At 39.6% G+C, this 15,697-nt stretch overlaps 1 protein-coding gene across 2 annotated transcripts in view; it reads left to right on the top strand.

Annotated features, from left to right (window-relative positions):
- The window catches only part of LOC129710200 (contactin-associated protein-like 2), a 1,639,166-nt gene extending 1,624,650 nt beyond the window's left edge, over window positions 1-14,516 (top strand). The window contains exons 23-24 of one of the 2 annotated variants that reach the window (XM_055657015.1): window positions 8,825-8,899; window positions 13,070-14,516. In XM_055657015.1, coding sequence (XP_055512990.1) covers window positions 8,825-8,899; window positions 13,070-13,269 — 275 coding nt within the window. In that variant the 3' untranslated portion in view covers window positions 13,270-14,516. The remainder of the gene's footprint in view (window positions 1-8,824; window positions 8,900-13,069) is intronic. The other variant, XM_055657024.1, reaches the window with a different exon arrangement.
- Window positions 14,517-15,697: the final 1,181 nt, after the last annotated feature.

Genomic DNA, 15,697 nt, shown 5'->3' on the forward strand with positions numbered 1-15,697 from the left:
ATGTCCACTCCATGGGGACAACATATTGCGTCCCAGTCTGTCACCTTAAAACAGTCCTGTAGTGCATCGCAGGCCTTGTGTCACGAATCTTGTGATCACAGGCAGCCTCTGGACCATTGGCTTATACCTGGGTAGGAGGTGAAGCAAGTTGTGCTCGGATCTTCCCAGTGGCGGAAGGGCTATGGAGCTGTGCACGTCTTTAACATTGGCATTCAGCAGGTCCAATGTTTTGATATCCCTGGTGGGACAGTCACCAAACTGAGTGAAAGTGGGTATGGTAGTGTCCAGAGTCATGTGGTTGAAATCTCCAGAGATAGCGTTGTGTCAGGTGCTGCTGTGTCTGTAGTCTTGCAGTGACTGTGGATGACGTCACTCACGCGCAGCTGGTTGGCGAACGGAGGAATAAAAATAGCCACCACATTGGCGTGTGAGAATTCCATGGGCATATAGTATGGACGGAGACCCACAGCCATCAGCTCAATGTCCGGGCTACACACACGCTCCTTAACCATGAAGTGACCAGGGTTGCACCACTTGGTGTTAACGAGAATAGCAAGTTCCCCACTTTTACATTTGCCAGTCTCTCTGCAATTCCTGTCCACATGAACAGTATGAACACCATCCACACTCATGTTGGACTTAGGGATGTCCTCGTGGTTTTATTGAGGGTGTACATTTTGCCTTCAAAAAGTAGTAGTAATTTTGCCACATACAGTCATAAATGTTGGTGGGCACACAAGCAATTAATGGGGTCAGGGCAAAACCCTGAGCATGTTACGGGCAAAGCCCAAAACACGTTTGTAAAGACACACGTGGACAATTCTCTTTTGCCCGAATCTTCCTGAGATCACCACCATTAACTAAGTCGAACTTTCGTCAAGTATATTCACCACATTTGTTATCATGAAACTGCTGAATAGGTTAAAAGCCACAAAAATAATATTGTTGTCGTGCTAAAAAATTGTGCACCAGAATTAGTGCACCACTAACCAAGAGGGCACCCACAGTACAATTCATCTTAAAGATGAGAAATGATTAAAAATGACTATTCTTCCCACCCTGCTTCCTGTCAGGACTCCATCCCCTACTCCGAATTTCTCCGTCTACGCCGCATCTGCTCCCAGGATGAGGTGTTCCACACCAGGGCATCGGAAATGTCCCCATTCTTCAGGGAACGGAGGTTCCCCTCCCCTACTATAGATGAGGCTCTCACCAGGGTCTCTTCAATACCCCGCAACACTGCTCTCTCTCCCCATCCCCCCACTCGCAACAAGGGCAGAGTCCCCCTAGTCCTCACCTTTCACCCCACTAGCCGTCACATACAACAAATAATCCTCCGTCATTTTCGCCACCTCCAACGTGAGCCCACCACTCATCACATCTTCCCATCTCCCCCCCTGTCTGCTTTCTGCAAAGACCGCTTCCTCCGTAACTCCCTGATCAATTCTTCCCTTCCCACCCGCACCACCCCCTCCCCGGGCACTTTCCGTTGCAACCGCAGGAGATGCTACACTTGTCGCTTTACCTCCCCCCTCGACTTCATTCAAGGACCCAAGCAGTCGTTCCAGGTGCGACAGAGGTTCACCTACATCTCCTCCAACCTCATCTATTGCATCCGCTGCTCTAGATGTCAGCGGATCTACATCGGTGAGACCAAGCGTAGGCTTGGCAATCATGGCCAGAGTGAGGAACACCGGAAATTGGAGGAGCAGCACTTCATATTCCGCTTGGGCAGTCTGCACCCCAGCAGCTTGAACATTGACTTCTCCCATTCCGGTAGCCCTGCTGTGAGGACCACCGGAAATTCAGCCCTCTGGCAGCTCCTCATATTCCGCTGGGCAGTCTGCACCCCAGCAGCTTGAACATTGACTTCTCCAATTTCCGGTAGCCCCTGCTGTCTCCTCCCCTTCTCAGCTCTCCCTCCGCCCTCTGGCTCCTCCTCTTCCTTAGTTCTTCCCGCCCACCCCCCCCCCACCCTACATCAGTCTGAAAAAGGGTTTCAGCCCGAAACGTTGCCTATTTCCTTCGCTCCATAGATGCTGCTGCACCCGCAGAGTTTCTCCAGCACTTTTGTCTACCTTCGATTTTCCAGCATCTGCAGTTCCTTCTTGAACATGAGAATTCATTTAACAGGTTGCAAGAAATTCTGTATTATTACTGGGCAGTGCATATTAAGAATATGATTTATTGGTTGGATAGTTCTACCCAACAGACAGAATGGATAAAAATGGAGAAGGAGGATTGCCATCCTTGTAATATAGGCACGATCCTCTTCTCCCCCAAAAAACTGAATAACACAATATATAAGAAGAACCCAATTATATATGGTACAATAAGAATTTGGAAACAAATAAAATTATCTTTAAAATTAAGAAATCTATCACTGTTAATGCCAATAGCGAATAACCCTTTATTTAAACCATCTCTTATTGATAAGACATATAACCAATGGGAAAGTCTCGGAATTAGGAGGATCGGGGATATGTACGAAATGGGAAACCTACTATCATTCCAACAACTACAATTAAAATTTAAATTGAAAAACAACCAATATTTTAAATATCTTCAGATTTGCGATTTCGTGAAAAAATATATACATGGATATCAAAAAGTAACTCCTGACTTATTGGAAGAAGCAATGAATATTGAAGCTGACTCACAAAAATTAATATCATATTTATATAATAGTATTCTAAATATAGACCTACCATCGACAGAGGTACTTAGAGAAGAGTGGGAACGGGAACTAATGATACAAATTACGAAGGTTAAATGGGAAAAATACCTGATATATATTCACAAATGCTCAATTAATGTAAGACATAATCTAATTCAATTTAAAATTGTACATAGATTATATTATTCAAAAACAAGGTTGAACAAATTTTATCCAAATATATCCGCCACTTGTGACAAATGTCTAGCCCAAAAGGCAACTATAACACACTCCTTAGTTTCCTGTATAAAACTTTATAGATTTTGGAATTATATTTTTGAAATATTTACAAAATTATTCAAGACAAGAATGGAACCTAATACTGAAATGATTATATTTGGTGTAATGGAAGATGGGAATAAATTGAACACATCTCAAAATCTATTCCTTAACTATGGTTTAATAATAGCAAAAAAATTAATACTTACATTTTGGAAGGGTACATCAATACCAACGCTTAAAATGTGGATTGCAAGTATGTTGGATACCGCTCATCTTGAGGAAATGCGATTCCTCCTAATGGATAAATCAGACCAATTCATAACGAGTTGGTCTCCATTCGTCGTTTTTTTGGAATCATATGGTGCAACACAATTGTAAAAAATAACTGTTTCAGGACTGGACGAGGGTTGGTCAAGATTATAAATAATGATCTCCTTTTCTATTTTATTTTCTCTATTTTCTCTCTCAACTTTCTTCATTTACTCGTTTTCTTTCTTCACACACTATATATTTCACATCTTTCTATCCTTTACTATCTAACTTATTTTTCTTATTCTAATCTTAAAAAAAATAAAAATAATAAAAAAATAATAAATTCTGTACGTTATTATCAATTTGCAGCTCGGGTTAGCTCTGTGAAAAGAGAGAGGTTAAAAATATGAAGATTATGAAGGTTAAAAATATGAAGAAGCATGCAGCAGCTGAGTTGATGGAGCATTAATGGACGTTGCAACTCCCACTGATCCTATAGGACCTGATCGTGGTCCAAGGCAAAGCAAAGTTCTCCCTCTCACATTCTAGCACTTACAGTGGTCTTCACTCCCTTCAGCGTACCTCAGCATCAACCTTTCCTTGCTGCCGTATTTGAGGCCTAACCCTAAACTGCACCAGCCTATAAAACCGTTCTACTCTTTCCACAATTATCTACTGTATACTCTGGTCTTTTCCCATCAGTGAACTAGGAAATGGAAAGTTCATAAGCAAGTCAATCTCTCAAATAATAAAAGAAAACTGAAAATAGGCAAATAATAATAATCTTCAAAATTGAAACTCAAATAAATAATTGAAATCAGCAGACGCTGAAACAGTTGGCAATAACAGACACACTGCTGACTTTCCACAAACATTGTTCAAATTTTACATCCGCATTTCTGAACCCTGGGTTAGTGGTCCGTTCCTGAGAACTGTCTGTGACCCGAAGAGTTTTAATTGATTGATTGAGGATACAGCATGGAAGCAGGCCCTTCAGCCCACTAAGTCAATACCGACCATCTGTTCACACTAGTGCTTAACTTTATGAAACAGAATCACATTGTAAGAATTCAAATGTCACTATTTGCATAATATTGTAAATTGTGGGCTAGGTCTTGGCAATTTTTCTTTTTGAAAAGTAAGTCTGTTTTTTGTAAAATTCAATCAGTTTACTAATAAACTTACCAAAGAAGCTAGCCGTGTGTATCTAAGCTGGTGGTCATCTATCTCCAAGTCCATCATTGTTGAGAAGATAATAAGTTCTGTGTGGATGGCACAGTGGCTCAGCTGGTAGAGCCACTGCCTCACAATGCCAGAGACCAGAGTTCAATGGCCTCGGGTGCCGTCTGTGCAGGTTTGCACACTCTCCCTGTCATTGCATGGGTTTCCTCCGGGTCCTCTGGTTTCCTCCCAAATCCCAAAGACACGAGGGTTTGTAGGTTAATTGGCCTTTCTAAAATGCCCTGAGTGGATAGGGAGTGGATGAGAAAGTGGGATAACATAGAACTATCATGAATGCGTTATCAGAAGTCAAGATCTTGATCAATTGGCCAGGTGTGCTGAGGAATGATTGATGCCATTTTATACAGACAAATGTGAGGTGTTGCATTTTGGGAAATCTAACATGGGCAGGATCTACACAGTGAAGGGTAGGGCTCTAGGTTGTATTGTAGAGCAGAGCGGTCTAGAAGTGCTGGTGCATGGTTCCTTGAAGGTGGAGTCATAGAAACATAGAAATGTAGAAAATAGGTGCAGGAGTAGGCCATTCGGCCCTTCGAGCCTGCACTGCCATTCAACATGATCATGGCTGATCATCCAACTCAGTATCCGGTACCTCAGAGTCAGAGTCAGAGTCAATTTAATTGTCATTTGGACCCCTGGAGGTCCAAACGAAATGCCGTTTCTGCAGCCATACATTACACACAAATAGACCCCAGACACAACATAATTACATTTAACATAAACATCCATCACATAGCTGTGATGGAAGGCCAAATAAACTTATCTCTCCACTGCACTCTCCCCCCTCCCCGATGTCAGAGACCTGCCTTCTCTCCATACCCCCTGATCCCCTTAGCCACAAGGGCCACATCTAACTCCCTCTTAAATATAACCAATGAACTGGCCTCAACTACCTTCTGTGGGAGAGAATTCCAGAGATTCACCACTCTCTATGTGAAAAATGTTTTTCTCATCTCGGTCCTAAAAGACTTCCCCCTTATCCTTAAACTGTGACCCCTTGTTCTGGACTTCCCCAACATCGGGAACAATCTTCTTGCATCTAGCCTGTCCAACACCTTAAGAATTTTGTATGTTTCTATAAGATCCTCCCTCAATCTTCTAAATTCTAGCGAGTACAAGCCGAGTCTATCCAGTCTTTCTTCATATGAAAGTCCTGACATTGGAAGAAAGACTGGATAGACTCGGCTTGTACTCAGGTATAGTCGCAGGTACATAGGGTGGTCAAAAATGTGTTTGGCACATTGGCCTTCATCAGTCAGAGTATTGAGTATAGAAATTGGAAGGTCATGTTGCAGTTGTATAAGATGTTGATGAGGTTGAGAGTATTGTGTTCAGTTCTGGGCACCATGTTATGGGAAAGATGTTGTCAAGCTGGAAAGGACACAGAGAAGATTTACAAGGATGTTGCCTGGGCTAGAGGGTCTGAGCTATAGGGAAAGGTTGAGTAGGCAGGGTCTCTATTCCTTGGAGTGCAGGAGGATGAAGAGTGATCTCATAAAATCATGAGAGGAATAGATCGGGTAGATGCAGATAGTCTCTTGCCCAGAGTAGGTGAATCAATGACCAGACCAAGGTGATGGAGAAAAGATTTAATAAGAATTTGAGGGGTAACCTTTTCACACAAAGGGTGTTGAGTGTACGGAACAAACTGCCAGAAGAGGCAGGGATTATCCCAACATTTAAGAAACGGGTATATGGATAGGACAGGTTTGGAAGGATATGGACCAAATGTGGGCAGGTCGGACTAATGTAGCTGGGACATGTTGGCCGGTGTGGGCATGTTTCCACACTGTATCACTCTATGACTCTATGGACTGGTGGACTGAACAGCCTGTTTCTGTGCAGTATCTCTAAAACTAAAAAAACTGCCACATTCAAATATAATCATTCAAGAGAGCATTCCGAATATGGTTTGGAAGTTATAGAGGTTCACTAGATTCTGAACTGTTTTAATGTGCATGTGTTGCACTGACATAATTCATGTTTTGTAGACATATTTTCTACTACTTGTAACAGTTCATTTAGTTTCATTTTGCTTACAACTAGCCTCCTGTCATTTTAACAAATGGTTTGATCAGATAAATTAGCCTAGAAGTTAATTTTCATTATTGCTCAATTATTTTGATTTGTTCTACGATGTTTCTTGGTATTGATGCACATAATTGAGTACCGATTAAGTTATTAAATAAAATATGCTTTTAATGAATTTAGTACTTACACAATGACTGCTGAGTTGGAATTTTTAAATGGAATGAGTGCAATATAAAGATCATATAAATCCAGATTATGGAAGCAAGTAGGAAGCATGAGTGAAAGTTAAATCTTTGATGTAAGGATATTATTGTATTTAATCAACTTCCTTAACTTACCCTTCAAAGGTGGCTGAAGGAAGTTATTCCACTTCAAATGTTGATTGCTTCATTTCCACCTCACACAAAGAATAACATTTTCATTTTAAAAAGGGCAGCACTGTAGCGCAGCGGTAGAGTTGCTGCCATACAGCGCCAGAGACCCAGGTTCGATCCTGACTACAGGTGCTGTCTGTACAGAATTTGTACATTCTCCTTGCCATCGTGTGGGTTTTCTCCGGGTGCTCCAAGATGAGCAGGTTTATAGGTTAATTGGCTTTGTTAAAAATTGTAAAATTGTCCCTAGTATTTAGGATAGTGTTACTGTATGAAGTGATCACTGGTTAGCATGGATTTTGTGGGCCTAAGGGCCTGCTTCTGCACTGTATCTCTAAAGTCCAAAGCAAAGTCTAAAGTCAAAAATTATTATATTTCTGATGAGAGTCTATGCTAACCTATTTAGAGCATTGATTAAAATACTTAAATACTTATCCCTGCTCTTTCTTGTATGACAAGCTGACTATCAACTGAAATCAGATAAACTGCGATCTACTCTTTACTTTGTTCTTCATTACAATTGCCTTTCTTGTCTGAAAAATGGGCAGAGTAAAAACTGATGGAGAGTTTGGACACCCATTTACTACCTGAGCCAAGTGGATGTCCATTAATCCTGTCCAAAAGAGCAAGTTGTAACACACTGATTGCAATTATGTTGGGAAACTGGAGAGCCAATATCCTTCCATTTGGACATCACTGTAAAATTAATTGTATTCTTCCAGGTGATATATTTGTGCTTGGAGCCTCATTGACATATTATTGTTTGATGTCCACAGTTTCCTGTTTAAAATGTAAGTGAAACCTGAATATACAATGTTTCTGGTGCATTTCATGGTCTATAATGACCTACTGTACATTAAGTCATTTTAGCTACACCAGAAACTGCAGATGCTGGAACTTTGAGCAAAACACCTGAGCTAGAGTAACTCACTGGGTCAGGCATCATCTGGAAGTTAGTGGATAGGCAACATTTCGGGCCTGGTGAAGGATTCTGACCCGCAACATCGTTTGTTAATCCACAGATGCTGCCTGACCCGTTGAGTTACTCCAGCACTTTGTGTTTTGCTCAAGTCATTTTAGATATTGGAGAGATTGAAATGGATTAACATCAGTACAGGATTATACATTGAATCAGTAAGTAGTAAATGCCAAATGAGGCAAGATCTTTCCCGCATGTTAAAATTATGGAAGAATCACTGACACCAACCTCCTTCCTTGCTTCCAGAAACCTCCAATCAAAATTACAGAAGATCAGAGGAAAATCCAAACACATGGATATATTTTTGTTTAACCTATTTTGCAAGGCACAGAAATAATTAAAACTTTGCATTAATCCAATTTATTTTTTGATATCTCAAAAACAACTTAATACATTTAGCATGCAATTAACTATTTCTGATGCACTACCATTGTGCCGACAATTACAAATTCACAAGCAATGCATGATACATTAATCTGTTTCGACTCTTTGGCAGGATTCTTGAGAAAACGCACAGATTTTTCAAAATTCACCACCTAAATAGTCAAATGATGCTCATTTCACTTACAATAAAAGTTGTGGATTATTATTCAACATTACTATGATAGAGACTAGAATTGGTTATAGCAAATGAGCCATACTGCTTGCTCGATTTTGACAAAGATGATTTTGCAAAAATGTTTATTTTGTATTTCAGGATTCTCCTTTTGATGGCACAAAGAAGCCAGCAGAAGAAAATAACCTTACCAGAATTTACTACCACAATCAGTATTAATATTGATGAAAATAATGTTTTGCATCACTCTTTTATTCATTTCTTTACAGTAATGCACACAGCCTATTTTTTTAGATATTTAGGTAGCTATTTGTTAAAAAAAAATGCAAAGCTTCCTGCATGTGGACTTCAGTTCTGAAGAGCTATCATCTCCTAATAACTCTTTCACTTGAATTCAATCTAATTAACTAATGAACAATTAGACTTCTGACACGAGTTTATTTGTATTTCAGCTAGTGCAGAGTTTCCATATAATGAGGAGACTGCCATCGATGATGGAGTAAATCGAAATTCAGCAATTATTGGCGGTGAGTGTCAGAGTGTGAACTTGGAGCATTAATCTAGTCAGAATAAACAAACGCGTGACATCCAAAACTTTAAATTATTCCTTTTGAGTGTGTTAATAATTGCCACAAAGAGTCTTGATCATCTGAGACCAGTATATTACTTTCTTGAGTCTTAAATTTAGTCATTGAGTCAGTCAGCATGGAAAACACACTCTTCAGCCCAACTCGCTTATGCCAACCAAGGTACCTCATTCAAGCGGTCTCCTTTGTCCACGTTTGGCCCATATCCTCTAAACCTTTCCTATCTGTGTACCTGTCCAAATGTCTTTTAAATATGGTTATTGTACCTGCCTCAACTGGCAGCTCATTCCATATACCCACCACCCTTTGTCTGAAAAGGTTGCCCTTTATGGTCCTATTAAATCATTCCCCTCTTACCTTAAACCTCTACCCTTTAGTTCTTGACTCCCCAACCAAAACTTTTAATTTACCCAAAATATTCCCCTCGTCATTTTATTAATTGGTGGAAAACATACGGGGTATTGTTCTTCAGTAGTTAGTATATTGAATACAAGAGTGGGGAGGTTATGCTCCATGATTTTAAAGGATCATTCAGAGCTCAACTAGAATACTGCATACAGTTCTGATCATCGAGATATAGGAAGAATATGATCACTCTAGCGAAAGTGCAGAGAAGATTCACCAGGATGTTGCCTGAGATGGAGCATTTCAGTAATGAGAAGAAACTGGAGAGGCTAGGTTTGTTTTTCCAGTTGATTAGGTTAAGAGGGGACATGATTGTGATGTATGAGGGATTACAGATAGGGAGTCAGGAAAAAACATTTCCCGAATAACAGAGGTAGATGAAATGAAAGGACTTTGATTTAGGGCTTTGAGGGTAACATTTTTCACGTAGAGTTGTGAGTACCTAGAATACACTGCAAATAGAGTGGTGGAAGCAGAGTTGCTGACAGCATTTAAGAAGTATCTAGACAGGTACGTGAAGCACCTCGTAGTAGAAGAATATAGGCCAAATGTGCAAGATTGAACTAATACAGATGGTTGCAAACTGTCAGCATGAGCATATTTGGCTATATGACGCTATATGACTATGATTAGACAAGACACAAGGTGCCAGAGGCAGCAAATAATTTGAGAGCGCTGAGTTAGAGCTGGGCATCATCGATGTACACGTGGAAGCTGTGGTTATTGTATTATGCCACCAGGAAGTAGCAAGTAGATGGTGAAAAGGGGTCTAACTGGCCAAGAGCAGACCCTTTAGGGAATCTGGAGTTGAAAGGAAAGTTAATGCAAGAGATCTTTGACTATAGACGATAGAGATGAAGAGATCGAGGCATTGATCAGTCAGTACTTTTATCTATTTGTTTATGAAGGAACTGCAGATGCTAGAAAATTGAAGGTACACAAAAATGCTGAAGAAACTCAGCGGGTGTTGAGCACCCGCTGAGTTTCCCCAGTACTTTTATCTACTTCTACAGAAGCCAGTCATATCAGGACAACTTCACTGCCCTGCTGCCATTTAGATTTGGTAACTTTATTACTCTTCCTAATTACCCACACAGCTAATAATATCTCAAGCAAAGTGCATTCCCCAGGGCATAAGTGTGTTTCATTGACAATTACCACAATTCTTTAATTTTTCAGGTGATGAATGAGTTAAGTCAAGGTCTTGTGACATAAGCCTATTTCCATTTCTGTTATGTGCTGCCTTGTCATGAATAGGGAGAAGTATTCTTCATGTGTTTCGTTAATATAAACACTGGAAGATGTTTAATTGATAAAACGAAAACTAGGACAATCACAACAGGCCTTTCAGGATCTGTTTCCTTGCTCTGATGTTTCAGAATTGATGTTTCAGATCTTTTCACACAGGACGCAGTGGCATAAAGGGCCGTTAACATGCAGCCTTTTATAAGGCTGTAAGTAATCTTTTTTCTCAATGTAAGTATCGGTAAAGAACGTATTCAGCAAGATAAACTGAGGCTGTGTGAATGTGCGGAAACACACAAACAACTCTTATTACTTATACCTGATAACACAGCTAATTCACACAAAGAGTGAATGTACATGGAACGAGCTGCCAGAGGGGATGGTTGAGGCAGGTACTATAACAATATTTAAAATATATTATATGGGTACATGCATAGAAAATGTTTAGAGGGATATGGGCCAAACCTGGGCAGGTTTGACTAGTGCAGATGGAGCATCTTGTTCAGCATGGGTAAGTTGGGCTGAAGGGCCTGTTTCTGTGCTGTGTGATTCTATGACTCCAATGAAACAAGGTGCCACCATGTGGATTGGGTGTGCAGAATACTTCACTTTTTGGCAGTTATGGCATCTTCTTGAGAAGTAGCTATTTGAGAAGTAGCTATTGCTGGCATTGCCCTGTGTGGTGTAGTTTAGCTGCTGGGCTGTTTTCAGCAGATGGTACAGATCTACAATGCGCATCCCGCTGAAGTACAGTACAGTACAGCCCGTGAAATCATTTTATAATACTGCATCGAGACATAGGGTTATACAGCACCGAAACAGGCCCTTTGGCCCAACTCATACATGCTGACCATAATGCCCCATCTAAACTCGTTCCAATTGCCCACATTTCCCATATCCATCTAAATATTTCCTATCCAGGTTGGCATGATTGAGTACAGGTTAGCTGCCTGTTCTTTTTTTCTTATTTCAACCATGAAATATTGCAGTCACTTAGATCAAATGCCATCACTGCTAATATGTTTACATCTGCCAACATCTACATTTCTAAAATTCTGCTAATGCATCGCCTGCAACACACTATAGTGATAGGGGGGTTAAATGTGAAGCTGCAGATTATTGGATGTTTTGCTCTGATTTACTTATTTATAAATTTTTGTAGAGGAGCTAATACATTTCAGATTTAAGTAGGAACTGAAAACGTAGTATCTTGCAAGTCAAAACATTAATGTTATTAAATATTTCAAACAAAAGAAATTCCAATAAGTCAATGGCAATAGTCACTGCAGCTATGTTAACATATACTTACTTCATCTGTCTGAAAAAGGGTCCCGATCCAAAACATTGTCCCGCAACAAAAGCTTTTCACTGTACCTCGGTACACATGACAATAAACTCAACTCAACTCAAACTTCACAGATGCTACCTGAACCACCATTCCCCCAGCACTTTGCTTTTTGTTCAAGATTCCAGCATCTGCAGCCACTTGTGCCACCTTAATGTGTACTCACTTCATATGCTAGGCATGCGGCATGGCCTCATTTAATAACTGCAGACTTGAGTATTTAATGTACATAGTAACGTTTTAAAAGCCAAATAGCGGCATTGAAAACGTTCCCTAAAGTATTTTTATTAAGAAGTTGCAACATTCCCAGTCAGCCTATGAACTAAACAATTACCATGTTAATGGCATCATTTTATTTAAACATTTTTTTTCATTTATTAATAAAGATTTAGGGCAACTTCCTTTATTGAAATTTGAATATGAGAGTAAAATTCCTGATTCACTTCAATGATCAGTGGAACAAGAGCCCAATCTCACGGCACTGCATCATCAAAATGCACTTTGTAGTTGCTTTATGACCAGTTCAGTGTTGAACTCAGTGTTGAACGATGAGTTCAGTGTTGAAAGAGCACCACCACAAGGCTAAAGCAGAAAGAGCATCTTCAGTCTCTAATCCAAAACATCTCAATGTTGTTCCTTGTGTCTTCAATGTAGTTGCATCTGTGTATTGGACTCCACTCCCTGAATACAATTCCCTTGAAGTTAATCGAATAGTTTATTGAAAGCATCTGGCACAAATGGCCAGGAATGGATTTCTATACCATTTCTTTTATGCTCATAAAATACTTTTTCTAAACAGATTCTTTTTAAAAATATATGCTTTAGTTTAGGCTTATTTTTATTTGCCCATTTCACTTGATGTCTCCCTATGGTCAAAGCACCAAAGCAGCTATTTCCAGTGCTCTGCTATTGAGTAGAGTGAGATGTGAACTTGGGGAGCCCCTGAGGTGGGCACCTGGGCAGGATACTGCTGGGCAGCCCAAGACTGTGGAGCCAGACTTTTTTCATAGAGTCCAGATCTTCAGAAAAGGATGATGAAGGAATACACTTTGAAGATGTTCTAATTTGATCCTGCTGTTTAATCTCTTAATTAATAGGTGTTTCTTTTCTGTTAGGTATTATTGCAGTTGTTATCTTCACCATTCTTTGCACTTTGGTCTTCCTGATCCGTTACATGTTTCGCCACAAAGGAACCTACCACACCAACGAGGCCAAGGGGGCTGAGTCCGCTGAAAATGCTGATGCAGCCATCATAAACAATGATCCTAACTTCACAGAATCCATTGACGAGAGTAAAAAGGAATGGTTCATTTAGAATGACTTTGGGAAGGTTTTCTTCTTGTGTATTTTTGGCAATTCAGGAAAGATCAGCACAAATGAACCAAAATGAAAAACAGAAAAAAAAAACAGAAAGAAAGATTTAAAAGAAACCTAAATATATGATTCTATGGATTACACCAATTTCAACACCAATTTTCCCCGAGTATGTGAATATTATTCTGAATACATTTACACTGCAGAACAAAAAGCTGATAGCATAGATGATTACACATATGCCAAATACCATTGTAAATATGTTTTATGTAGATCATACAAGTATACAGTTTGTTTTTGTTGCTGAAGAAGCTTATCAAGTTGCTGTATTTTACAAAGAAAACAGGTAAAAATCATCATTGCCAGAGTTTGTGGAAAGAATGATTTGGCATGCTGTGGTTAAAACAATTTGCTTCTTTCTTTAACAAAAAATTACCATTCTCAGCTGGTTGCATATTTCGTATATTTTACAATTATTGTTTAGTTGTTAAAAAGGCTTGTTTTTGTAGAGGTACTTGACAGATAAATAAATAAAACGGTCACAAAGATTTACATTCAGACCTAACTTTTGTGTTAATATGGGGGAGTAAAGGTAACCAGAGTGCATGATGAGAGCCACCAGAGCTCTCTCCTCACCACAATGCACAGGGCAACCGAAGAAAATACTGAAATGTACACAGCAAATAATGTTAACCTTTCCTTTGTATTGCCTAATGATTTCTGTCCTTAACCTGTTGTCACTGTATATATTTTTTATTCTTATATTTTATAAATGTTCATGACCTGTTCCGTTTCTAGCATATTATGGTTAACCTTTGTGCAGTGCCAGGAAACATTGTTTATGCTATGAAGAAACTGCTGCATTGGCAAGGAGAAAGTCGCATATACAAACTAGTCCAATGAGGTAGAGCAGGATTTTATTTTGCATGTTTAAGGATTCCAGGATACTTACATTGTGAAAGCTCCGAGGTTACCTGTATTTTTCTTTGCACTGATGGGGATGTGATCCATTGTACTCTTAATTTTAAAAAAAACACACTCTTAGACGTGGTGTTTTCTGTTCAGGACTTTAGGATAGTTTATAAATTTTTAAATTTCCAAATTGTGTCATGCCTTATTTAAAGTATGTACTGTAGTTTGGTTAAGAAAAGGGTGGGTGGGAGGAAAAGTACAACATTAAAGCGCTTTGCTGTAAACGTTTGTCTTTGTTGTTTTTGACTGCCTTTTTAATGAATTGTACATATCAAACATGAAATATTCTGTATAAAATGCAAATTAATTTGACATTATACTTTGACTTACTTCAGGGAGTCAGTCTGAATCACTCCGGACATTGGATGTAGTATGTTGTGCTGTGTGATAACCTATCACTACCGGAATCACACTTTATTGTCTGTTTATTTAATTACTAAAACAAAATAGTACTAACTGAAGGGACATCTCTACAAATTGTGGCTTGCTTCTTCCAATACTGAGCTGGTTGATTATATCATAGATTTCCCTGGTAAGATTATTTCTGAGGTAGTCAAAATCCAGCATGCAATACATGCAAAAGAGTAGAGGTAGAGATAATAAACAACTTGCTAAGATTTTCATCTTTCATTAGCTATAATAAAAACTTCAGAGCTACCAGACTCCACTCACAGTCATAGTCATCCTCCATGCCAATCATCAACCATTGATTTACACTAATCCCATTTTTTAAATTCTTCTCCCATTCCCATTTGTTCCCTCCAGATTTTACCACTCACCAGACACTAGGAACAATTTTACCGTGGCCATTTAACCTACTGATCTACATGCTTTTGGAATGCGTGAGGAAACCAGAGCACTCGGGGTAAGCCCTTGCAGACACAGGGGGAACTTCACACAAACAACACCGAAGGTCGGGATTGAACCAGGGTTTCAGGCACTGTGAGGCGGTGGTTCGACTAGCTGCACCACTGGGCTGCCCCGACCTGGCCAAAAGTCACCTGTGGTCTTTTGCAGCCCATTAATGTATTTCTCTGTCAAAGAACTGTGGTAGAGGATGAAACATTAGAAAGTTGGGAAACATTTAATGTATCAAATCAGTGGAACAAAGTTACATATAAATCTCCACAAGCCTGTTCTTTAATGTAATATCATGGTTGTTATCATACCATCCCTTAAATCCAGATTCACATCTACCACTGTAACTTTTCACCTCCCTTGTTTATCAAATGCCTATGACCTTCAACCGTTAAAATATCGATCTCTACTTTCATGACTCTTTGAGGAAGGGAGTTTGAAGCACTCCCGCCGCTGTGCTTTCATATTAGAATAGTGACCCTATGTCTTGTAGTTAAATCCCACCTTACTCTACATGTCTGGTTTGGCTCAGCCACCAAACACGACATCCGGAGGCTGCAGCGAATCGTCCGATCAGCTGAGTAGGTTATTGGCTGCAA

This window comes from Leucoraja erinacea, chromosome 2 (assembly GCF_028641065.1).
Source record: "Leucoraja erinacea ecotype New England chromosome 2, Leri_hhj_1, whole genome shotgun sequence".
Classification (NCBI taxonomy): Eukaryota; Metazoa; Chordata; class Chondrichthyes; order Rajiformes; family Rajidae; genus Leucoraja; species Leucoraja erinaceus.